We start from the raw sequence: 27,040 nt of genomic DNA on the forward strand, positions 1-27,040 counted from the left end.
CAATACAGAACAAAGGAAAAAGGTGTGACACAATCACTCTCAAAATATGATGATATAGATTTCTATGAAAAACACCTCCGCACTCCTATAAGGACTCCTGCATTGGTATTTCGTGTGAGATTAAAGCATGATATCCCTCCGTTCTCACGAATGATTAACACCAGGACTTCTGTAGATACATAACTGACTTCCATGACATTCTTCTCCAGGACTAGTCTTTCTCTGCCTGCTCTCTGTCATTAAGGAATCCTAAGAAAAGTCCTTAATTGTGTGTTTAGGACCTAATTTGCAGTAATCAGATGATTTGCTGGAGCTTACGTTTGGTAGACAATTAGGGAATCCTCTCCTGGGCCATATAGACTCACGCTGAAAACACAATATAGTGGATGAATTACTTTCCCAGTGTGTGCCAACAAACACACAAACGCACAAACACACATGTACACAGAAACACACACATACATACACACACACCTACACACAAACACATACATACACACACACACCTACACACGCACATCCACGCACACACACATACATACACACACATGTATGCACAAACACACATACACACACATCTAAACACAAACACACACATACATACACACATACATCAACACACACACATCCACACACACACAACACAATCAAACACACACCTACATACACACACATCTACACACACACACATCCACACACACGCACACACACATACACACACGTACACACAAACACACATACATACACACACATCCACACACACACACACAACACACTCAAACACACACCTACATACACACACATCTACACACACACATCCACACACACGCACACACACATGCACACACGTACACACAAACACACATACATACACACACACACACACACACACACACACTCTTCTATTGGCCTCCTCATTGGTCAGAACGAGAGTTTGGACTAGAAAATGTGGCCATCAAGCTGCCGAAGGCTCAACCGCTGTAGATAAAGTGGAAGGTATGGTGCACCCCACGCGACTGGAGTGATCCACTAGGTATAGCACCATTCGGCGAGAGAGCAGCTTCAGAAACTGGACCTCTGGGTCATTTCAGTGAATCGTGAAGTCACTGACAACGAGAACATTACAGCAGGGCACCAGAAACCAGAAAGATACAGGAAATGAGCCAAATGTTTGACACAAACGTTGCAGTTCCTTCTCTGGATGTTGGCGACCAATATTGGACCAGTATTGTCATGGAAAAACATATATGTATTGATCATATCCCCGTGTATTGGGTGAGGAAGCATGACGTGATTACACAGCATCAGAAGATCTGTGCCCATTGTAAAAAGTGTAACATTCACTGTGCCTCGTTTTGGAAAATATATGCTCCATGAGAATGTCTTTCGTTTGCAGATCGTTTTGCCGCCGCACCTGGAAAGAATTAGAGAAAAGCTGGCAGAGAACATACACGAGCTCTGGGTTATGAACAAAATTGAACTTGGCTGGCAGTTTGGTGCGGTATGTTCTTCTTTTTGGAGTTTTATATATCATAAATATATTCATCTCTCCTAATATAATATATGCTCTGTATTTTATTTGTATTTACTTGTCTTTGAAAAAAATGGTGTTCTTTGAACAGAAACACCGTATAAAAGGAACGACAATAAGTGAATTGTAAGACCGAGCTTTATACTTGTGGGCCAATCATATCCAGAATCTGTAGAGTTGAGCCTATTCTTTGGGGAATTGATTTAGAATTCAGCTCTCCATTGAATTTAACGTGGAACCTCAAATAGTGTTCCTACATGCGATACTACAAACACATTGGGCCTCATTACAGGTCTGGAGGTAACCCAGCCGGTGCTACCGGCACGTTGCCGCCGCACCCATAATAATTTACCGGCGCCTGACTTCCCGGTGCCACCGGCTTATTACGAGTCTGGCGTCTGGGAAGTCAGGCATCGGCAAATTGTTAGTCCCCATTTGGGAGTGGGGACACGGGAGCACCAGAACGATTAGCAACGGTGCCGGTACTCCTGTGAAGAGTCTGCCTACTGTGGCCGCTTCGCCCACTAGGGTCAGACCTGTCAGGCACAGCGGCCAGGGCCGGCAGACACAGAGTTTTTTGATCCGGAAACAAGGGTGCCAGTGAGCTTACCGGCACCCTAGTTTCCAGACCGCCAAACTCATAATGAGGCACATTGTGTACAGGCGCATTATAAATGCCCTATAAATAAAAATAAATAAATAGTAGATTATGGGCTTCGTTAGATGTTTGGTAGTATTTCCATGGGAAACAATGCCAAACTGGGTTACTATTACCCCCGCCCACTCATACTGGTGAATTTACTGACACATTACTAGTGATAGTAAGGCACTTTTCCTCCCCATTCATGGAGACCCCAGGACTCCATTGGGGTCTTGGATGAATTATTGCAGGCTGTAATTCCGCCCGTGGCAATTTTATCATTTTTTGGAGGTAAAGGGGAGAGATTACCTCCAGCCAAGTGCTGGAGGTTTTTCCTCCGCCTTACCTCTAAACTCGAAGTTGGTGGTGTTGAAAAGTGGTAGTAAAGCGGCGATAAATAAATGACCACGACTTCACCAACACTTTGCTCTGCTCCACCAAACTCAGAATGAGGCCCTATATCTCGCCTCAGGAAAGCCTTTTCAGTAATGACAGAAACTATGCAGTGTTACCAAAGACAGCCTTAGCATTCTCAAAACCTCAAAGTGCTGTAACATAAACTTGCCCTTTTCCCAAGCAGCTTTAATAGACCCAAAGTGCCCAGTAGGCATCCCCTGCACCCATGCCTCATAGAGGCAATGCCAAAAGCATGGCTCTGAGCCATGCCTTGGGCATTTTACCAACCAGTGTGTTCAGTGGGCAATGTACCCTGGGCAAGACCTTTGTCTCCTCCAAGAACCCCAATGTGCCCACTGGACATTTTGCACTGGCAATGTGTTCACTGGTAATGTGCGCAGGGGTCACTTTGGGTGGTGACTTTTTCGTGGTGTTAGTCATAGCCCAGTGATCTACTATTGCTACTAATAGTGCCCTGGGCAAAGTGGGCTGTGAACATGCCTGCAGACCTTCCCAATGGGTACATCGGGTGGCAAATGGGTGTCCAGTTATGGCCTTTTGCCATTCTCCTCCAAAGCAACCACTCTGATATGGAATATAGGTACCCTTTAAGATGCCCAGAGCCTTTGGCCATGACCTCTGCAAAGTAGATACTTGGTATGGCCGGAGGCTATGGCTGGCAGACTAAACTAGCAACTGGGCATGGCTGCGGGCCTACATGAGATGGCTTGAGGTTTCTCTGGGAATGGCTGATGGACACGCCCCAGGATAAATTGGCAGTGGGCATAGCCTCATGTTTTGGCTGTCTTGGCTCTCTTGTGGGGTGGCAGGTGAATAGCTATTCACCAGTCACTCCCACAAGACAGCCAAAACATGAGGCACATTACCCCTGACAACGTGGTCACTGGGCATATTGGGTGACTCTGGGTGGCTCGAGCACGGCAGCTGCTGGGCATGGCCTCAGGATGTACCCATGATTTATATACATTAGCTCAGGGTATCAGTGTGCACAGAATGTTCTCCCAACCTTTCCATCAGGTCAAAAGGACCTGAGGACCTGACCCAACTGTTGCTACTGCTATCAAAAAGAGTCCCCACCTGGGCAACCTAAACCTCTCTGCCGATGACCCAACGAAAGCCTACGCTGTAGATATCATTACCGATGTGGATGATCTGAACCTCACATGACGGGTGTGGGGAGTCAGGCATTCTAGAACATGTATGGTTGCCCTTTTCTACATCAATGCTCAACTTTGCAATCACCAGATGTCAGTCAATCTTTTGGACTAACCATATCCTTATGAACATCCACCAGGAGGATGAGCTCCATTGGTGCCCAAGACATCCACAGTAGACAAACAAGCACCACAGCTGAGAAATCTAATACGCCTTCAGCCTGAGACTTACCTGTTAATACCCCTGCCAGTAGCTTCAACCATTAATAGCAGCCTGACTACCATACTGAGCATAATCCTGGGTGGCCTCAAATCAGCCCTTCAATACCTAACTCCCCTTACATCGCGAGAGTCTAAAACTGGCAAAACCAAAGGTAATATCCCGTTCCTAGAAGACACGCTCATAATAAAGCACAGTTGTTGGTGATTGAAAAGATGTGCCAAATTCAATTGCTGGTTGACACAACTGCGATCCTCTGACAAGACAGCAAATCTCAGAGCTAACAAGGATCACTACCACACCAGTATAGCTGAAGCACCTAGGTACACCATGAAACCTTTTCAAGCGTGCCGAGCAATCCCTGCAGCTTCATAATGAAAAACTTCACCAGCACTGCTAAAGATCTGTTTGGCCTGAAGGCCTCAGGTTTTGTTTTGCAGAGGCAATCAACAATCATCTGCCCAATATCTCAAATGAAGACACACCTTAGACCAGGAAATCCACCCAGGAACCTGCACCGCTATGAGGTTTCAGCCACCCCAAGAACATGGCGTGACCAACATACTGTCATCTCACTCAAATGAAATACTCCACCTTCTGACCTGTGCAATGTGAAAGTGGTCACTCTTGGAATTCTCACACTGGTGCTTCCATTCTTACAACTTGCCAACTCTTCACTAAGCATGGAATCAATGCCAAGGAAAACCAAGCATGCAATCACAAACCACAACGCTCACCCTAAATAAACCTAATGTGCACCCAGGCATCCTTGTGAGCTACACAACAATATCTGGATTACCATGAATGGCAAAAATCATTGAGACAGTAATATCAAGCAACCCTTTTCCTAGATCGAACTCAATTGATTGTTTTTCGTCAGTGAGAAAAATATTAAATATAAGAAAGAAACTTATTCTGACAAGAGACCAAATTAGGCATGCGTGCGTCTCCTAGCATAGCTCTCTACCTGTTCTGACAGCATTGACCATTATACATTACTAAGTGATCTTGCTGAGATTGCAGGCATTGAGGATACGGTGCTCAAGTGATCCTCCAGCTTCTTGGATAATTTGTTCCTTAAACTGAAATTCTTCATCTCTGTCTCTCAACCTGTTGCCATCCTTTGTAGAGTACCCCAAGGTTTAGTATTGTCCCCAATAATGTACACCATTTTCCTTGTTCCCTTGGCACCTCCCATTGCAGAATAATGTATAGGGTAATAACACCCAGCTTTGCCTAAACTCTGTTAATCACCTTGCAACACGATGGAGAAAGGCACTTGCCTGATGGACGAATATCAAAATGCTCTGTCTCAAATATTCTACAACAGAAATTCTTCTAATGAACCTCAATGACCCCACAGCATTTCCGTTCCACTTGCCAGTTTTCATGAGACCACAGATTTAACCTATTCAGAAAATACAAAATCTAGGAGTGCCCAATCACTCGGTCATGTCCACTATTCCTCAAGTGAAAATGGTAACCAAAGCTGGGATCCTTCTTCTTCTATCTATGCCACATCAGATACCTTTTCGTCCTCGCAGTAGCTAGGGCCTACTTGGACCATTGCAATGGTTACATACCGGGTTCCTAAATTAATTTATAAACTCCAAAGGGCTCTAAAGCATATAAGCTGGATCGGCCTCTGAATGCGACATTGCAACCACACCACACTTGCTAAAAGTATTTACATTGGCTCCTAACTAAAGGCACACTGTGGTCAAATACCAAGATATTTCCGCAAGGTCATTGACCAAACGGATGCCTAAGATTGTCGTCATTGAACCTACTTGCCACCTGACCAGCTGTGCAATTGTGATTGGTGGGAAAACCCTCCATGAACAAGACTGAACCCCCTGGAACTGGGCCCACTCTCCCTCTGGCTTGAAGATGCCTCTCTGACTCCTCAAGCCAATAAATACTCATCGACTGTAAGACGCCTTTGGCCCTGTAAATTCTGAAGCAAGACTCTTGACTGTGTACCGCCAGCAGACACCCAACAAGTGCATGGCCACACATGGGACACTACATGAGCCTCTTCCGCATTGAGTACAGCTCACTCATATCAGTATGATGGTGCCTTGGTATGCATTGGCCAAGAGGTTATTATATTGTAACATGTATATATTGTGTTTTGTTAATGATTAATACGTTTTAAAACTTTTGTTTATACATTTGTATAACAACTGTTATTGTCCTTCAAGTGTGTACCCTCAGAATTCCATAGTTCATCCCTGTAGCTGTATCACAGTTAAACGGGCTGTAAAGCTGTGTGAACACGATACAAAAAAGACCAATATAGTAATACAACACAATAAAACATGTACCTGTCACAATTTTTATTATGGAGGTTAAAGGCTAAACCATGGTAATCCTTGTGAAAAATAACTCGCATTTATAAGGATACATTGGCATGCTGAGTTTAATTTGTTTATTTGTAGTGTGCAGCCGAATCCTGGGGTAACTGGGCGCATTAACGTAGGATCAGCAATGTTACAGATAGTTGCACATACAGTCAAGATCATAGGGTGATACAGTACAATCGAGTTGTGAGAGACCTGGTTACAAGGTGGTCAAAAGACAGACATATGAAGGAAACAAGGATACCTGTGGCCGAGTATTGTAAACATAAGTATAATGATATTCGGAACAAAGATTTAGATAAGTGCAGTTGACAATCTATTGTAGAGTAGTGAAGAATTATTTTACCTTGGCTCAGAACGACCAGAACGAGGTCTCGGCCCTGATTGTCATAGGAAGAGCATTCCCCGTTTTAGCTGCTAGTACAGGAAAGCTGGCTCCACCCGCTGTTTTCAAATTGAACCTTGGGATGATAGGTTGGTGTAGATATGGGGATCTGGTTGGTCTGGAGGAGTTCTGTCTTGTGAATTTGTCTGATAGGTATCGTGGGGCTGTCAGGTAAAGGCATTTATGTGTGATGACCAGTGATCGAAGTTTAATTCTCTCACGGATAGGTAGCCAATGAACTTCCTTTCTGGCATTGGAAATGTGGGTTTTGCGTGGGAGATTCAAAACACATCTAAGAGCGTTGTTCTGGAGTATTTGTAGTCTGTTCAAGATGTGGTTGTGGAGCCAAGGAATAGTGTGTTACAATACTCCAATTTGGACAAAATAAGGGCTCTGGCCAAAGTGAGGCGACTATTAGTGGACGTGTTGGGTGGCATATAAGAGCCAAACCCTCCTGGACCTCCTCGAGGATAGCAAAGTATAAGGGACAGTGATTCAAATGCTGTGTATGTGCAAAGCGTATCTATTGGTATATTGCCAGAGGAGAAAAATGGACCATGCTTGGTCATAAGTTAGCTGCATAGGTAAAGAGAGGAAAGCTAAAGGTCTGTCATGAAAAAAGAAACAGTTACATTTTAATTGGTTATTTATAACACACTTAATACCCAGATGTTTTCTAAGCACGGACCCGGGGATCAAACCTATGTTGCTCTGCATCGTTTTGCTTCCAAGGCCTGCACGTTGCCCCTGAACTAACCTCCCAAGACTAATCCTATATGGCTCTGGAGCATTGTGGCAGGGCAAACTGCTCGACATACATAGTTCAAATGCATTTTGGAAGAAAGCCTGGGCTCTAAGGCTGGCTTTGAAAAGTAGCTATAATGCGTATCCGGGACAAAACATGGTTGCACATGGCCGGCCGTGCCGCATTTCTTGGTAGTCGTGCTGTGCTAATAATCACATATGGACATGGGTGTAGGAAGGAATGTTCGGCATCTGTAAGACTAGCCACTCACTCAATGGAAAGGACCCACGTGGCGGGCGACAATAGGAAATATAATGAGATGAACATGAAGTACTTTTGGCGGGAATAAATGCAAGGGCACTCTTTGTGTTCCCGTGATCGATACTGAGGGCAATATTGCGACGTTATTATTTGCATTTTGGCTATTTCATAACATGTCACCACCTCGAGCCGCGTGAAACACGCACTTTAAGGAGCGTTGTTTCTGGTGGAGGCAGTGGTTGAAGGGATGATATATCGGCGCTGCAGCCGGAGGCCTGGTATGTAAATGCGCTCTTGCTGAAATGGTTCCGAAATGCAAACGTTCTGTCAAATATCGTACTGCGCAGCAACATATATTACCTTTATTTGGTTGAAAGAGAAAAATACGCGCCTCACTCGCTCGTCCGTGCATGTAATTTAGTCTATATCCCAGCGCCTGCTGACGTTTGGGTAATATGAGTGGCAAGGAGCACCAGAGCCTTGCAGGCACGCAATTACACAGGGTAAAAAAACGTTTATCCAAGCAATTAATGCCCTTCACTATGCCACACGTGTGGATACACTCCTAAGACTCCCTCATGCCCTTGGGAAAGAAGCAGATGGAAATGAAATACAAGTGCCCAATTGAAGTGCTTCTGGAGACTCGTAGCGAGCAGTGAATGTTTCGGGGAGGCAATACCCAGGTGGTCTGGGAGGTGGGGAGCACGTTTACCCACTGCAATCTTTCTTTAAAAATACTGCAAAGAGTGCACTGCAAGGGACGCTTTTCAAAAGATATTGGCTGAAAAGCTAAACGTATTAGAGATGGTTTCGATGTTAAGCTTGTGAAGCATTCCACTCCATCTGCCAGTGCGGCATTCAGCGGTGTTAATCGACTGTAGGAGAACATAGTTGCCTCTGACCAGTATACACAAAGGGTTCAGTTTCTCATTTTGTAGAGTGACACATATAACCCGGTAGAAATGATGTCCATCCGAAAATCATCTCATAGAATGAATGCCGCCCACCCTTCATAACTGATCTACCCAGGGAAAAACCTCTATTCTGGGAAAAACTTCTATTCTGGGAAAAAGCTCTATTCTGCATTGCGCTCCATTGAACTGAATAATAATAACACCTATTGGCACCCAGCGTGGCGAGGGGGAAGGGTGCCTTGGTGCGTCCTCCCAGCCAATCAGGAAGCTCGGAATGGCGTCTTTACCCCATGGTAAAGCCCCTGCTACAAGCCTCCTCGGAAGCGGGGGGCTGTCATCTTCCCTGCCGGGATTCAGGCAACTGTGCCCCACGTATTCCCTTCCCCGATAACCCCACCCTAAATTCCATATGCCTCACTCACCTCAATCCCAGCCCCACTTACACTGCGCTCTCTAGTCTCACTGTTCCTGGCACACCTCTGTCGCAGCAATGGCTGCTATGGAAAGGGAGAAGGAACTATCTGTATTTCTCTTCTCCCTAAACCATGGTGGCCATCTTAGTTTGTAGGTCTTTTCCAAATTGAGAAACGGCAAACACATTGTTTCTCAACTTGAAAAAAAAAAAATTGGTTCTATGTGTGTTCATCTTTTTTTTTCATCCAGGAAGAATTAATCACATTTTTGTATTTGTGGGACATTTTAATGCAATAATAATTTGACACATTCTCCCTTGATGGAAAAACCTGCAATGGAATCTTGATATCCCAAACTATTAGCATCCTGGTATAACATGCAAGATTCCAATACGAACAAACTCCTTGATGTAGAGCATCACCGGGTTCAGGTAATGCACCGGGGCTGTTGTTAAGGCACTCACTTTGCTCTTGACTGCAACCTATGCCCCAGGGCATTACCTGACCAGGTAATACCCCCATCTCAGGCCTTATTGCTTCATTATAGCACCTAGCACCGTAAGGAACATTAAACTAACACATTAATATAATGTGGCATAAAAAAAATCATATCATTTGTCAATAACAACTCTTGTTCCGTGAGAATGTCTATTTGTTTCCATGAGTCATGAAAAATATCCACCAGGATGCCTGGGCCAGAGAAACATCTTTTTGTATGTCTGTATCTTTGCTATACACAGCAGTGTTGTGTGCCCAAGAACACATTACGGACTCCTCATTTCTATTATGGAGTTATGAAAGTATTGTGTGCGTCCATAGGAATGTCTAAATAAATGCACATATGTTGCTCTGCCACAAAAAGCCTGCACATCGGTTACACTGCCCCAAAATGAATGGTAACCAGTTACTGTTCCACAACGTTTCTAACGTCAAATCTGTAACACTGGAGGCTTGCCAATAAGTAATTACAGTACCAGAGCATGCCGGCTAATCCCTTGCTCACTGCTACCTACCCATCATTCATTATGCCGCACAATGACTACACACCTGCCAATCAATTACTGAGCCTGCAATGTCTCCCCTTAGGCTTCTATGCCAAAGAAGTCTGCTCATAAGTAATCTTCCCAAAATGCTCCCCACTTAGTTACCGGTCCACATCATTTCTCTGCAACATTTCCTGTGCACTTAACGTTTGTCCATCATTAGGTCGGTCTAAGGATAGTGCAGCTCTCAAGGGGATTTGGAGTGACATGGGATAAAAGGTCTTTGTTGATAAATTAGTGACAGAGAGTATGAGCCATTAATCATGGCAGCCATCTTAAATGTAAAAAAACAAAAAAAAAACTACACACCATGACCTCAGTCCACTGCGCTTTCCCTACCTAAAATTAAATGTGTTCTACAGGTCCCGGTAATTAAGCTTCATGAATTGTGTGATTCGGCAGTATTGGTCCAGATAATGACTTACGGCCCTACACACATTCTTTAAACTAGACACGACAACACATACATTATATCTGTCCTATGAGCCATTCACCATGAGTCTCTGATATGAACACGTTCCCTCTTGTGTAATCAGCTGTTTTTTTAATTGTTTGTTCAAAAAGTCCTATCCAGCCATCGCCAACACGTGTTTCAACCTTGAACACATTGGTCTTCTTCAGGGTGTTAAGCTGTCCATTATCCAAGCTTCCAAATGCTTGTGGGATAACACAACTCTTACGTTTTGACACACATCTCCCGTTCTGGGCTTATTTCACTTTTTCATAATTTTCAGTACTGATCAGATACAATTTTTAATTACATTTCTCTAAACATGTTTATTTCTAAATCCTCAAACTATTGTTTGCCAAAACGTGCTTCAAGCACTATATGTCACAAGGGCATTCAGTTGCAATGGAAAATCTTATACTTGATTCGGAGATGACTGCTGGTTGAGTCTTCTAGAAGGCATTTTCAGGCTTTTATTGCTGTACTCCCAGTCAGTGTATTAACTGACGTGATCGATTATATAAGAGTAATATCACATGGTATCATCTATTTCTTGCTATCTATGTTGCTTTCCCTCATTCAGTATGCACTGTCGTTGAACGCTGGTGTTGTTCATTAAGTCTCTCCAAATTGATTTTCCCTGTGCTTATTCATTCTACAAATGTGCAGTCCTCTGTCATGTAGCAAAACACCATCTTTGATTGAAATGTAGGAGGTTCTACTGGGACTGAATGTCCTGATGAAGAGCAGTGCTCGAAACATGTTGGCAAGCAATGGTTTGAGCAATTAGAAACACTATGTTTAGGGAATTCAAAATTAAAAAATGATGTAATTAGAACATTTGGTTTTCATTAATTGGTACGGCATTGGTTTGATTTATACATGCTTTCTTTTTTAAAATAAATAGAAGCTTTATGCAATTTGAGGATCACTCCTTACAAAGTAAGGTGGTCTTATAGCATAACTGAATAAAGCCTGAGCAGGTTTAACAGGCTAATCAAGGACAATCTAACTTTGACAATACTTCAACATTAAGCCCTGAGATTGTGGGTAGACAGTGTCAACCCTAAATTATATGTCACTCTATAATGCAAACAGCCATACAACTCTATCCTGGGTTTACTCACACAACTGAAAAGCCAAGAACAGCACAGTATGATCCGTTAGTTTCTTCAGCCCATTAGGATGTGGATATGTGGAATTTATTTCAGCTCTTTTACTGGTGAGACAGTGTGGAAAGTTTATGGTTAAAAATTGCTGTAGCTGTTTAAACAAGAACCTAAGAAAAATGTGATTATGCACTTTCATTGCAGGAATATTTGTTTCCTTTTGAGAGGCTCAATATTTTGAGAACACCACACTTAGCTGTGTCCCTGAAAGTCAGATTGAATTAATTCATATGTCAGTCCATTTCATTTGTATGCACCTCAGCCCCTAATTTAAATCTATTGCATATTACTGTTCCCTCAACACACCACTTGGGATAAAAGGCAAGACGGCACATGATAGAGGCTGATCAAAGTCTGGAAATGCTGAATGATTTAGAGGACATGAATCAATATTTACATTGTATTGACTTTTTATAATGTAATATCTTACAGAATATTTGCTGACTTTGGGTAGTGATGACTCTCTGCTGTCTGTGAGTATATACTCGCACCTTAATTAAGTCTTGTTAAGTCTAGGGCATTACGCCATATCTTCGCAACAGCTATTACTCGGGGTGCATTAAATGAAACCTTGAAGCTTGCATCTGCAAGCATAGGAAACTCTTGCTTCCTATGCAGGGTCTCTTGCGTGTGGTCACCAGAGGCTGATTACTCTGATCTTCATGCTCTCCAACAATCCTCCCCTGTCTCTTTCGACGGAGGACCTTTGGATAGTCCCAAGAAATGATGTATCACACTTTAATTGGACAGTCAGCTCTCTTTAATCTATCAGCCTACATTGATTGGCCAAACATTTTCCGGACTTCAGCATGAGTTCATTTTGAATCAGATGGTGTTGTATCTGTGAAATGTGCACCTGCACCCATCTCTTCTCTCTACATATAAAGCAGAAAATATGTTAGTTTGTTTCTTATAAAATTCCATACTGTTCCACCATTCTGCACCAAATTGTGCATAGTTATCTGTTGGGTGCCTCCGGACATTCCTGGCTACATGACATTTGGGCATCCACCCCTTTCCCCGGATTTCAGCCCCTTCACACATGAGAGGGTTGCCTGAAACCCGTGAAACAAACCATGTTTCAAGGCCCTAGGACACACCGTTTCAGAGATATGTCCACTGCGATGTACCGCAACGCACTGCCCCATGCAAGGGTGTGGCGACTGGTGGGGAGAGCGCACAGAAATTCCCAGTATGCTGCAGCATGCCAACTCTCGCTTCCCCTCCACGTCTGCTGCGGGGTATGTCACCCAGCCACACGCGCCCATTGTCAGTGCTGTTTACTTCAGAGTGCAAAGCACATCAAGCAATAAGCAATTCGGAGCAGCGCCCCACAGGATCATTGATTTATGTTCGACAATTGATGAGAGTGTTATCATGTTTGTCTACAGAACCCGTGCGGAGTACGGGTACTTTTTGCTAGGTCCTTATAATATGAACCCTTTGTATCAGTGTTGATTAATTAAAATATGTGCCCCTTTTCTATGAATCAGTCCAATGCCTCACAATCTATCCCAACAACGACTTTCCGAAAGCCTCTCTTATATCTTCTTCGTCCAAATAATAAAGCCCTTATCTCTGCTACTTCATCCATTATGGGGGCATTAAACGATTGACACATACAATGTTTAGTTTTTTGTCCCAGCAACCCAGGCATAATGGTTATGGGTACCCCTTTTGACATGGATGCAGGGGCTCTCCCTTCTATGAACATTAAGCTCAGTATATTGTCATTTTATGAAGACATTCGAAAAAGAAGACCATTGTACCCCAGAAACAAAGCCCATCCTCTAGGTCTAATTCTCTTCGGATATCTGTGCATTTGGTACTGAGCATGTGCACAGCAATCTCTAGTGCACATGAAGTGACCCTGCTAAAACGTTGCTGAGGCCGGCGGTCAGGGGACACTAATGGAGTGACGGATAGCACAGCTGTTTTATCCTTACATCCAAGTGCTAAGCCTGGCCAAACTAGTTTAAATGCTTCAATGTTACAAACATTTTAATGTTAGGTGGAGGGTTGTGAAAAAGGAAACAGCATCAAGCAAAGGGCCTCATTCTGACACTGCCGGTATCCTGGCGGCAAATGTAGTTCCCGTTTCAGTCACCCGGTCCAGCGGCATTGCTGCTGCATTACGTGTGCCGGAGCGACGGTGTAAATCCCCATTCATGGAGTCCCACAGGACTCCATGAGGGGATTTGCCATCATTACCGGCACTGGCATTGCCGGTGCAGTAATGAGGGCTTTTTTTGCCAGTAGGGCGCTTGGCTTACCCTCCAGCTTAGCAGGAGGTAACCCAGGTTCCCCACCGGCAAACCTGTAGTCGGCCAGTCCGTTAAAGTGCTGGTATTCGCGAATACCGGCACTTTTTGACTAGAGCGCCGACATAGAATGAGGCCCAACGTGTGCACTACGTTATTAGCGATTCAAGCATAAATTCTTATGTCACAGACATATTTGTCAAATATAAAGTATCTGTGGTCATTTTTATGTTCCCAAAATGCTCTTCGATTTTATGTAAAGTGGTCCGGCACTCTCACTGGTGCTATTTGTCCCCTTCATCATGGGTATATTTTGAAAAAGTACATAGCAGTCTAACAAGCTGTCCTTCTTGGAATGATAACCTTCTGTTAGAAAATAATGTATATGGTTATTTTTGGTTTTGATAATGTGCTTTGCTCAGTACGACAAGTGTGTCATTAACATTAAAATTACAACATACACTGAAAGTGATCATTAGAAGTAAAATATTGCCACATTTTAAAAATAGACAATTTGAAATGTTCTGCTTTCGCTAAAAACGACCCTCACTAAATTAAGATATCTTTGGCCCCCTGGTTGTGCCGCTGTCACAGGCGACTGGGAGCAATGGCTCAGGTGCGCCAGCAACCGATCCCTGACTCTGCGACTCTGGCCCAAATGGAAAGGGGCCATGACCTAGGGTGTGAGACAGGGAGAGACAGAGTGAGTGAGAAAGAGAGAGAGAGAGCGAGTGCATAAAGCAAGAGTGAGAGGGGAGGGGATAGGAGAGAGAGCACTATATTAGCACACGGCACACCGGGTACAGCCAGCAGGGTGTAATTCTAGGAAACACCTTTGAACCATTGCTGGAGCATGCAATATATATATATATATATTTAATGTTGTGTCTATTTTCTAAGTAGACGTTGTGTTCCCACTGTCTTGAGAAGGCCTTGTGTGATTTGTGAGGTCATTTGCAGTACACACTTATATCAAGCATTAATCTTGACTGGTCTTGCAGTGATGTACCTTCCCACATCTTGAGATAGTGTAAGGGGAATAATCCTATCGCAGCACATGATATCACAGAGCATGTGTTCGTGTGAGGCACACAGCTGCAAAGGCGTCCTTGGGCCAGTGCGACCTGACTACTGCTAGAAACACCCCACTACACGCATGCAGTATGGATCAACCAGTGCGACCTAATTACTGCTAGAAACACCCCACTACACGCATGCAGTATGGATCAAGCAGTGCGACCTAATTACTGCTAGAAACACCCCACTACACGCATGCAGTATGGATCAACCAGTGCGACCTAATTACTGCTAGAAACACCCCACTACACGCATGCAGTATGGATCAACCAGTGCGACCTAATTACTGCTAGAAACACCCCACTAAACGCATGCAGTATGGATCAACCAGTGCGACCTAATTACTGCTAGAAACACCCCACTACACGCATGCAGTATGGATCAACCAGTGCGACCTAATTACTGCTAGAAACACCCGACTACACGCATGCAGTATGGATCAACCAGTGCGACCTAATTACTGCTAGAAACACCCGACTACACGCATGCAGTATGGATCAACCAGTGCGACCTAATTACTGCTAGAAACACCCGACTACACGCATGCAGTATGGATCAAGCAGTGCGACCTAATTACTGCTAGAAACACCCCACTACACGCATGCAGTATGGATCAACCAGTGCGACCTAATTACTGCTAGAAACACCCCACTACACGCATGCAGTATGGATCAACCAGTGCGACCTAATTACTGCTAGAAACACCCCACTAAACGCATGCAGTATGGATCAACCAGTGCGACCTAATTACTGCTAGAAACACCCCACTACACGCATGCAGTATGGATCAACCAGTGCGACCTAATTAATGCTAGAAACACCCGACTACACGCATGCAGTATGGATCAACCAGTGCGACCTAATTACTGCTAGAAACACCCCACTACACGCATGCAGTATGGATCAAGCAGTGCGACCTAATTACTGCTAGAAACACCCCACTACACGCATGCAGTATGGATCAAGCAGTGCGACCTAATTACTGCTAGAAACACCCCACTACACGCATGCAGTATGGATCAAGCAGTGCGACCTAATTACTGCTAGAAACACCCCACTACACGCATGCAGTATGGATCAAGCAGTGCGACCTAATTACTGCTAGAAACACCCCACTAAACGCATGCAGTATGGATCAACCAGTGCGACCTAATTACTGCTAGAAACACCCCACTACACGCATGCAGTATGGATCAAGCAGTGCGACCTAATTACTGCTAGAAACACCCCACTACACGCATGCAGTATGGATCAAGCAGTGCGACTACACGCATGCAGTATGGATCAACATCTCTAATCATGGAATGTCATGAACTGATCTTTGTGTATGATGTTTCAAAAGGAGGGCATATGTATGCGTCTGAAATACGGTGATAATAAACACATTGCATTTATCTTCGCTGTTTTTTTAGCTGGCCCGCTAGCTAGGAAGCAATGAGCACTGTGCAATGGGGCAGAGGGGCAGCAGGGGGCCGGGGGGTCATTACATGCAATATTAAAGGAGTACGGAACTATTCGAAATCATGTAACTAGTGGGTCTCGGCGGGGCTTCGGGTTGGATATCTGAGGTGCTCTTTTTTGAGTAGGTGAGTAGGATTTCATTATTTAATTACATGCATGTGTTCATGAATGGGCAGTTTATTATTTTTATAATCATTTATTTTATAAATGGCACCAAAATGCCAAAAAATGAGAGGCTGATACCAGTTGAGCGCTTATTTCGGATTGTTCGCCCTGATTTACAAAAGAGTTTTCAATGGGAAAGTCCCATTGAAAAACGCTTTTGTAATCACGTCCAAATGTATAAACTAAAGTTCACTTTGCGAAGCCTTTGGGGAACATCAGGTGTGTCGCTTGTCGGCCGCTTAGTCTAGCAGGTTGCAATACACCATAGATAAACATATGTGTCCCTTTGGACCACATTACACGTTTGCCGCTATCCCGCTGGTATTACCGGCGCGATACCGGCAAACCTTAATACTGTTTCCTGCCATTTGGTCTGCCGGAATTACTGGCAGATTCCAAGTAGTGAAAACACCGGTAAATCCCCATTCCATGGAGTCCAATAAGACTCCATGGGGGGGATTTGCCGGTGTTACCTGCACCGGTATTACATGTCCAGTAATGCCAGCAGTTTTTTGCCATAGGGTAGCGGATATACCTCCAGCTGAGATCTGAATGTAAAGGCACCACCCTACCGGCAAACTTGGAGTGGCGGTGCAGTAACATGCCGGTATGTGGTAATACCGGCACGTTATTACCGCACCGGCCCACTCATAATGAGTGTCTCAGACAGAGGAATTTGCTAACTTTCTGGCAAAAGCACAATCCCTTTGACTGATGAAATTTGCACTTCCATAAATGGGGTCATTTGGCAAAGTAAAGAAGGCAGGAAGCACTTTGCACAATCTTTCATCTTTTTCAGGTGGATAAAATGAGCACCTTCGAGTTGGGTAATAATAACACCACAAGTCCAAGTGCCTAGATGATATCTGGCATATGCCGCGTATAAATACCTTTTATTATTAGTGATATTGTATTATTATTATTATTATTATTATTATTTCTAATTATAATATTGTCCAATATCAGCAGGCATTTATCAGCACTCAGCATGAAATAGCTTTTACTTCTGAAGCTCTCTGAAAGCAATTGCTGCAGTAAAATGTTCCATGGAGTTTCCCTTTTGACAGTCACATATTATGTATTTTAAAGTTTGACATTTTGGATTTGACAAGGGGCAACATTTCAGTGGTGTAATATTTGATCCCCTAATGGATACAGATTAAAATAGTAAAACTAATTGACTGCGAGGCTGACTGGGGCGCTGATCTCTGACACTCAAAATGTCACATGTTGAGAAAAGTCAGAACTATTCCTTGCATTTCCTATTTTGCGGATTTGCCCCAATAACTCGTGTACACACCACTAAATCTGCATTGTACTCCCATTGTGTTTGTTATCTGTTCTCTGAAAACTTTCCATGTCCCCCATTGATTGACACAGGTGCGCGATGACAATAAGCGGCAGCACCCATGCCTGGTGGAGTTCGCGAAGCTTCCGGAGCAGGAGCGAAACTACAATTTGCAGATGTCCCTCGAGACGCTCAAGTAAGTAATAAACACCTGTGTCTTCTGAAAGCAAAAAGCAGACACCAAATTTCTGAAGAAATTAAATATGTCATTTTAGAATGGTTTTTGGAGATGACTATGGATTCAAACTGTGCCACTAGCATAGCCGTTCTGAGTTAGCCGCAGCAAAGCTCCCAGGCCTGGCCTAGGTAGATCACTCAGTCCTGGCTTTTTTTTCCCTTGCTCTCAGGGATTACCAGTAACCTATTTAGAATGTGGAGTATCATAGCCACAATGGCCAAAGTCTGACGAGATACTGCAGAACTACGTGGCCGACACACATCAGAACCAACCTGAGGGCTGTGGTTGACTTTACAGGTTTTATGGCAAGTTCTGGAACAGTTGGTGATTTGGCCTTTGGGACCGATAAGCAAGAACCCATATAAAGAGATCTTGACTGCATTCATGAATAGATTTTTATGTCAAAACATATTATTAGAAGTGAAAACATACCTCGCTTTTTCAAGGGAAAATGAAGCGGCACTAACCACCTTGAAAAGGAAAATATTCCCACGTCCAATGGGTTCCATGTAATTTCGCCGACCCCCTTTTTTTACGTTTTACCGCTGGAGTTTTGACGAAAAACGTTATTGACATTTTGTTTGTTTTTTGTTTGTGAGGTGCCAGCCAAACCGCCCTTCATTCATTTTTTTCCCCCAACCCTTTATTTACCCTTTCGTCCCCCTCCTCCCCCCCAAACAATTCTGATGTCAATTTTCAGCAAAATTCCTGCGCCAAAACACCCGTCGGAGAAACAGGTATTGGCAAAAGGACGCAATACCGTCCAATGTTTTCGAAAGGACGTATGATACTCGTCCAACAATGAACCAGTTAATGAAAGCACAGCCATTTTGCTTTTTTGTTGAACCACTCATCAATGTCCTTCCTCCCAACTGTCGCTATTTGGGATGGACAACCCGTATCACATGTCTGCTTCGTTGACTTACCCTCCAGGCTGCAAGCACCATTAAGGGTAGTTTGGCAATGCACTGCCGGATAGGTATTCTCCTTTGCAGGAATTTGTCTTGTCAAGCACACGTGAGCCTGGCTGCGGTCTGCAGAACGATTGGGCATACCTAGAGCAGAGAGGAGAACTATTCGACCCACACAGCCAGGACGTTAGCTAGGACTGGTAGCCAGACATGAGCGTTGTTGGATATAAAACACAATAAGGTGGTCCTCTTTAATTGAAAAAGTGAATCATGCAACGTCAATGGCAAAATAACCCTTAATCAAAGAATACCGCAGAAGTTATTTTAACGTAGAGAATCCTTTAGAGCTATTGATACATTTGGTAATGTTTTCTGGGAAATGCACAAAAGGTCGATCTCATAACTGCGACTACGCAGTTATGGTGACTTTGGTGTATTTCCATTTACCGACTCCCACTACTGTGCCCAAGCTGAGCGTGTGTTGCAGGGGTGTCCCCCACTCTCCTTGGGGTCAGTAATGGGAGTTGAGGGTTGCGGGGGTGTCCCCCACTTACCATGGGGGTAAACGGGGGACAAGAAAGTAAAAAGAAAAAAAGCACCCTGTGGCGTCAGCTCCGACCCACGTAAGTGGGAGGAACTGACGCCGCAGGGCTAGCGGGGAGTCAGCGGCACACACAGAAGTGTGCCGCCATAAAGGTAATTGGGGTGGGCGGTTGGGTAGGGGAATGCGTGGTGGGGGACATGGGTAAAGTGATCTATTTGATCACTGCGCCACGCTGTAATTGGCGTCAACATTTTCATCGGCGCAGTTACGGGCTGTGCAGTGATCACATAGATTAATTTTCTGGAAGCTTCTCCCACGGAGTATCTATTGTGGAATGATGACAAATGTAAATTGTCCTTAATCCACAGAAGATGTTTATTCAGCACATTTTTAATTTTGATATATTGGATATTTGTAAGGCGCCTATACAACAAATGGTGTTTCAAGGCGCCACAAGACAAAAAAGCGGGGGAACAAGCGACAAAGTTAACAATAACGGTCCTACTAGGCCTTGCGACATTCGGATCGTGCAAGTGCAGTAACAAGAAGTGCGAGGGAGAGGGGGGATCGCCGGTCTGTGCAAAATGCAAAGTGCTAGGGTGGGAAGGGAAGTGCAGGGTAAAGAGGAAAGAGTGCAAGTGAAAAAAAAGGGGGGTGAAGGAGGGGGAAGAGGGACACAGGGGCTTGGCAATTGAACTGGGGTATCCTACACAGCCTTCTAAGACAAGGCAGCAATACTTAGCTACAGATCGGGATGCAGAAAATTGCTCAAACATAAATAATCAAAATGGAATCAGGAAGTTGGCTTATCTAAAACAGGGAGTTACAACAAACATCAAAGCGTTCGCTCAATCTTCACACTCAATGTAACTCATAAAAAAAGCAGGTTATATACTACAAGCTTGTCATTATTGACGTCAATCTACGTTGAAAACTACAAAAACCTACTTGGGATGGTGATAGGCTTACAGGGAACATCTAGGTATGCGTTCCATACTTGTCAGGGAAGGTGATTGGGTGTCTAACATCAGGTGGGGTAACTAAGTCCTCCTCTAGTGCAGCTTTCTACGAATGTCATCAAATACACAACCTCCCATTGGTTATACAAACTATAGGGCTCTCTATTACATGTCCCTCTATAATTGATTGGCACCCTTGTACCCCTCTGTAATATTCCACCTGCGCAAGCAGCACACAGCTGGGATACAGGTGCTGGTGGGCTGGTCATAACCAAAGCTTCCCACCAATTTGGCCCTGGCATCCATCATCACTCTTGCAGTCTACTAGTCAATTAAGGCTTTGAACTCAGCCTTGGAAATGTTCTCTGTGCTGGAGAATATAAGGGAGTATAGCATACTCTGTCTTCTTGGTTTGGATACAGCTCATCATAGTGTCTATGTTCATCTGATCACGTGACTGTAGATCATGTTTTCAAGTCCTTCTGCATTTAAAATACTATTATTTGATGAACCGCTGACGTCTTCAACGTTCTCGCCCCTCACTTAAGACCGAAAGTTTATTCTTTTCGCACGTTCTGTAATTGTGTGTAGGCACATCCAGGCCCACGCTGGCCTTGACTTCTTGGTCTTGATCCAAGCAAGCCTTTCTTTGATTTACCTCCATGGTTAAGTTTTCCCGATTTCTAACTGCGACACACTGAAAAAGTCTTTCTGCTGACGGGATCCACCTCTGCTAAAGTGCGTTGTGAAATCATCCATAGTCCTTACATTTCCTATGTATATACGCTGGCGCATCGCTCCAATCTATTCACTACATAGCGAGCCTTTAAGCCTTTAAGAATACTTTGTTTACTTGCCTTACTGCATCTGTAAAATTATAAAATGACTTGATATTTTCTTCATTATTTTTGTAGCAAGAGCATCTTTATCTCGAGCCCGAAATGTTGCTCATCTTTAACACCTCCTCTTTAGAGTTATAGAATCTTTATGATGTCTCGTCTCTGCATCTCTTCTGGGTGTGTCAGCTCTGCGTTTCATGACGTCACCAGTCTTCCCTTTTGCTCAGTTTTCACACTTCCTCCAGGATTTCATTCAAATGGCCATCATATTGTGATATATGCATGAGTGGCTTTCTTAATGTGAATCTTACTTCCAGGATTCTCTTTGGTATAGGTATTCTTACTGATAATGCACGTGTCTCAGACGCCGGCTCCCAACATATAGGCAACATGGGGGAGGAGCTTTGGATGGGGGTACTTGGCTCCATGTTTACACAAGTGCTAAGGGGAGGGCAGGAGGGCAAGTGCCAGGGATTGCATGTGGTGCAGGGGTTGAGGGTGTGCATACTAAGTGCAAGGAGGGGGAGGACCGGGCAGCGGGGCTTGGTGTCCTGTAGAACTCAGAGGGAACCAGGCAGCAAGTCACTGCAATAGACAGGGGTGTTAGCAGGGGAGAGGGAAGGATTAAGAGGAAAGGAGGGTCTTGAGGAGCTTCTGGAAATTAAGGAGATCCAGCTCAAGCCTGAGAGGGGCAGGGAGACCATTCCAGAGTGAGGTTTCTGTGGAGGAGAGAGATCTACCCCCTCACTCTTAGATTGGAGAAGCGTCTGATCGGCAGAGAGGTGGAGCTGGAAGACCGAATGGCTCTAGCAGGGGGTATTTAGGGAGAGAGAGTTGGATGTAGTGGGGTCACAAGCCCCAGAAAGCCTTATGAATGATGCAGAGGGTCTTGAACTTGATCCTAGCAGCAACCGGGAGTCAGTGGAGAGATTTTAGGGCTGGAGTGATGCGGTCCCTGGGCTTGGGGCCATGGATAAGTCTTGCAGCCCTATTCTTAATTAGTTGAAGGGGGCGAAGGGAGGATATAGGGAGATTGAGGAAGGGGCTGTTGCAGTAGTCCAGTCTATAGAGGGCCAGAGCTCTGGGGACATTGAGTTTCTAGGGAAGGTGAGGAAAGAGAGACTGCTTCTGAGTAGGTGCAGATGATAGTGGGCCTTTTTGGCAAGGTCCGCGATGTGAGGTGAGAAGGACATAGAGGAGTCAAAGCTCATGGTTTGTGGAGCCAAGCTATCCATGGGATCTGGTCCCTTCTTGGGACAGGCATGCAGAAGATAGAAACGTTATCGTGGTGGCTGTTCCCGGAGACTTTTAAGGTAATGTGGTCAGTGGCCCTTCATTTTATTATTTTTCACCACTGCCTTGGACAGTGCCAGCCACAACGCCAGCCACAGCCTCCTAATTTCTTTTCTAAGAGCCCACAGGTAAGTCTTTGCCTTAGATCCTGCCATCCTTACACCCTTTCTTCCTTACCTGTTCAGGACTGCTTTTCTCCTTGTCCATCTCACCTTCCTTAACCAGAGTCAAAGTTGATGGGAGTGGGCTATCTTGCCGGACATAGTTCTAGATCACTCTGCTGTCTGCCAGAATACCAATCACTGAATACTTTTTTTTTTGTTAATTATTTTTATTATTGGCATTTATTTCAAACAAAGCAATAAAACACATTGCAGTAACCTCCCCTTACCCCCACTCCACCCCACGGTACAACCCTCGCAGTGCATCCTCCTCCAGCTGTTATCAGGTAGTTGTGAGCTGGTGTTGTCTCTTTGCCGGATTTAAAACGGAGACCAAGGATTGCTTCCCATGTTCCAGTGCTTAGGATCTCGGCGGATGTAGACTGAGTTGAATGATTAGTCTATTCAGTGATTATTATACGGCCCGCCGTTATGCGAGCCGATGCAGTAAAGGGTAATTGTTGTCCAGAGGTGCAACTCTTCCGTCTCAAAGAATCGGGGTGCCATTGGTGAATATTTGTTACCCACGCCGGAGCTGCTAGGGAGTATTCTGCGGCGAAGGGTGCCCCCCTTCCTCTTTATCAGACTATTACCCTGCATATTGCCCCATCTAGTCTCCATATAGTTGTAATACAGTATATCCTTAGACCAGTGGGTGTTGTTTTCCACCCCATACCATTGCCACTCTCCGTTTGGCTAGTATCAACAAAAGGCTAACACGTTTCCTGGTGCCCTTCGGTATGAACCTGGTGCATCCCAGTTGGCCTAATTCTGGCACAGGAGGGGTCTCCCGACCAATCATTTCCCCTATCACCTCAAAGACCCGGTCCCAAAATTGTCTAATTGCACCACATTCCCATGCCATCATTCATTACTAACATGGACTAAGTGTCCTCTCCAAAGTCATACACAAAGACACATATCGCCTCTCCCTACTTAGATATGCATTTTTAAGACATTGGGTCTCATTACAAGTTCGGCAGTAGCCTTGCCGGTAAAACCGGCAGGCTGCCGCCGAACTTGCACAGTTTTCCGGACCCTGGCAATGGGGAAATACAGGGCCATTACAACCTTGGCGGACCCTGTATTTCCCCATTGCCAGGGGCCGGAAATGTTTACTCCCCATTCCCTTTGAGCCCGATAGGGCTCAATGGGAATGGGGAGGCCGGTAGCACCGGCAGTGTCTGCTCGCGGGTGCCAGTACATCCGTCAGGTCAGACCTGGTGGGCGGGTAGATACCCGCGAGTAGAACCCGTAGTTTGCTGTTCCGGTAACAACGGTACTGGCAAGCTTACTGGTACCGTTGTTACCGGACCAGCAAGCTTGTAATGAGGCCCATTATCTTAATTTCGTATGGCAGGCCATCTGCAGCAGGGGATCCAAGCCCACCAGCATCTGATATGCGGGAAAACACCTTCCCTATCTCTGGCTGTTGGCTCGTCTTGTTCTGGGCAGAGGCTTCGGCTTTTTCACGGAGGGGAAGGTGGCTCCCCAAAGGGCAAGCAGAAGTCTTCAAGTCTTGGCGCTCCTTCAAGTGCCCGCACATACTATAGAGACTACAATCAATAATAATTGAATCATGCATTCAATCTAGTTTCTCCAGCTGCCTCTTTGCTATCCAGTCTTGGATGACCACTTTCTCTATCTTAATTCTACTAAAACTGAGCTCCTCCTCTTTTCAGCTAACACTCGACTTCCCCTATTTCTCCACCCTCTCTCACCTTTCCTCCTACTCCTCTTACCTTCTCGTCTTTTGCTTAAACTCTTGGTGTCATCTTCGAACCTTCTCTTGCCTTTTCTGCTCGTATTGCCAACATGGCCTGGGTCTACCACTTTCATCTCTACAGCCTCCGTCGCGCTCACCCTTTTCTATCCCTTTTCTACTACCAAACTTCTTATTGCCTCACTTATTGGTTCCCATATTGACTATGGTGCTGCCCTGTTAGTCGGTCTCCCTAGCTCCCATCCTACACCACTCCATGCTGTTTATAATGCTGCCATTCGTCATCTCTTCCTTCTTCGCCCTGTCACGTGCATTCCATCTTCTATTTTGTCTGTTTCTTTTCTTTCCTTTCACTCTTGACTCCTGTTCCACCTTCTTATCATCGTCTTTAAGTCCTTCCATGGTCTTGCTCCTCTCTATCTTTGCTCTCTTATCTCTCTCTACACTCCTTTGCGCACTTTGCGGTCACAATCTCAATTCCTCCTTGCTGATCCTCCTTGTGCTTCTTCTCATTTCTGCTCTCTTTCACGTCTTACACCTAAACTTTGGAACTCTAACTATTCGTTCTACTCCCTCGCTGCATCGCTTTTGCACTCCTCTCAAAGCCCAGCTCCACTCTACTTTTTCAAACTCATTTTCTGCTTCTTTTATTCCCATATTTGTTCTCATGAATTGCATGCTTTATAAGGCTTGTACCATTATAACCAAATTTCTCAGCGCTTTGGTGAAAGCGCTTTGTAAACTTTAATAAATACATATATAGATACAATGAATCGAGAAGTCAATCAGGAAGACCACATGGCCACTACTGACATCTGCCCCTTCCAGCAGGTTGCTGTCTTTCAGACTCAGGGCATTGCAATTCTGCTTCAGTCCAGTAGGTGTCATTCAAGAACCCGCTACAATTGACTCATGCTCACACCCAATCAGCTACCACTTGGCTGCTGACGACGCTCAACCCTTAGCAACTGTAGCGTCCCCTTTCTATATCCTCTGTGATAAGGGAGGACACAGTCCTCTGTCCATGGCGAGCGCGTAGGCCCGGCATGGGTAGGCTGGGCTACCGCCAAATGTTTCGGCAGTTGCCGTTTTTGATTAAAGAGGCTGACACGCCACATGCAACGACTCGGTGTCTTTATTAATGTGCATTTCTAGGATCTCAGTCTCCGCGCATTCGATTTAACAGCAGCCGACCCGGTTATAACACCAGGATTTCATAATCCTCTGTAAATATGTGTTTAGGCTCTTGGAAAAAAATCGCTTAACAACACTGTTGCACAATATACAGGAGTATAATGCGGACTGGTGTGTTTTTGTGCAATTCATGTATGCGCAAACTCGACCGTGACAGCACGTACACTGGAGCACATCCACACATGTTCATCATTATCCCCGAAGGCCCTTGCCAGCACACTGTAAATATCTTAACATTTGCTTTTTTTAATCTCTTTGCAACATCGATCATCTGTCTCCAACCTCCAGGAGCAGCTTCCCACTCTTAATGAATGCCTCTTTTGCCTGGCTGTCCCCGTTCCCATTCCAGCTGTGTGCTGCCGAGCAGCTAGACAGGAGAACTTGCTCCATCCAAAAGCTGGGAAAGTCTTACATTGCAGCATCATTTGCCAGCTCCGAGCTGCGGTCTGCGTTCATTTGATGGCTTTCCTTTGCATTGCATCTGGTAGCAGCAGAGATTAAAGTTGAGGCATGCCAGTGGTTGCTTTAGCGAGATGTACTGTAAACCTGCAAAGATGCCATTGCTTTTTGGGTTGATGATGTGCAAGGAAGCTAAAGTCACAGGGCCCGTAAACCTGCAAAGATGCCACTGCTTTTTGGGATGATGATGTGCAAGGAAGCTAAAGTCACAGGACCCGTAAACCTGCAAAGATGCCACTGCTTTTTGGGATGATGATGTGCAAGGAAGCTAAAGTCACAGGGCCCGTAAACCTGCAAAGATGCCACTGCTTTTTGGGTTGATGATGTGCAAGGAAGTTAAAGTCACAGGGCCCGTAAACCTGCAAAGATGCCACTGCGTTTTGGGTTGATGATGTGCAAGGAAGCTAAACTCAAAGGGCCCGTAAACCTGCAAAGATGCCACTGCTTTTTGGGTTGATGATGTGCAAGGAAGCTAAAGTCACAGGGCCCATAAACCTGCAAAGATGCCACTGCTTTTTGGGTTGATGATGTACAAGGAAGCTAAAGTCACAGGGTCCGATTCATAGAATGTTTTTGCACAGTGCAAAGTGACTTTTCGCAGCTGAAAAGTGACTTTGCACTGCCAACACAAACCCTGATTTATGGAACTATGCAAACTGTATTTTTGCAGTGCAAAGTTATTTTGTACCGCAAAAATGACTTTGTACTGCAAAAATACACTTTGCACAGTTCCATGAATCAGGGTTTGTGTCGGCAGTGCAAAG

General features: G+C 44.8%; 1 protein-coding gene across 1 annotated transcript in view; it reads left to right on the plus strand.

Moving 5' to 3' along the window:
- Positions 1 to 27,040, plus strand: part of RYR2 (ryanodine receptor 2) — a 3,854,281-nt gene that overhangs the window by 1,544,507 nt on the left and 2,282,734 nt on the right. Inside the window, exons 23-24 of the mRNA XM_069607971.1 lie at positions 1,397 to 1,501; positions 18,048 to 18,151. Of these exons, the coding sequence (XP_069464072.1) occupies positions 1,397 to 1,501; positions 18,048 to 18,151 (209 nt within the window). The remainder of the gene's footprint in view (positions 1 to 1,396; positions 1,502 to 18,047; positions 18,152 to 27,040) is intronic.

This window comes from Ambystoma mexicanum, chromosome 4q (genome assembly GCF_040938575.1).
Source record: "Ambystoma mexicanum isolate Mex_15411 chromosome 4q, UKY_AmexF1_1, whole genome shotgun sequence".
Taxonomy (NCBI): Eukaryota; Metazoa; Chordata; class Amphibia; order Caudata; family Ambystomatidae; genus Ambystoma; species Ambystoma mexicanum.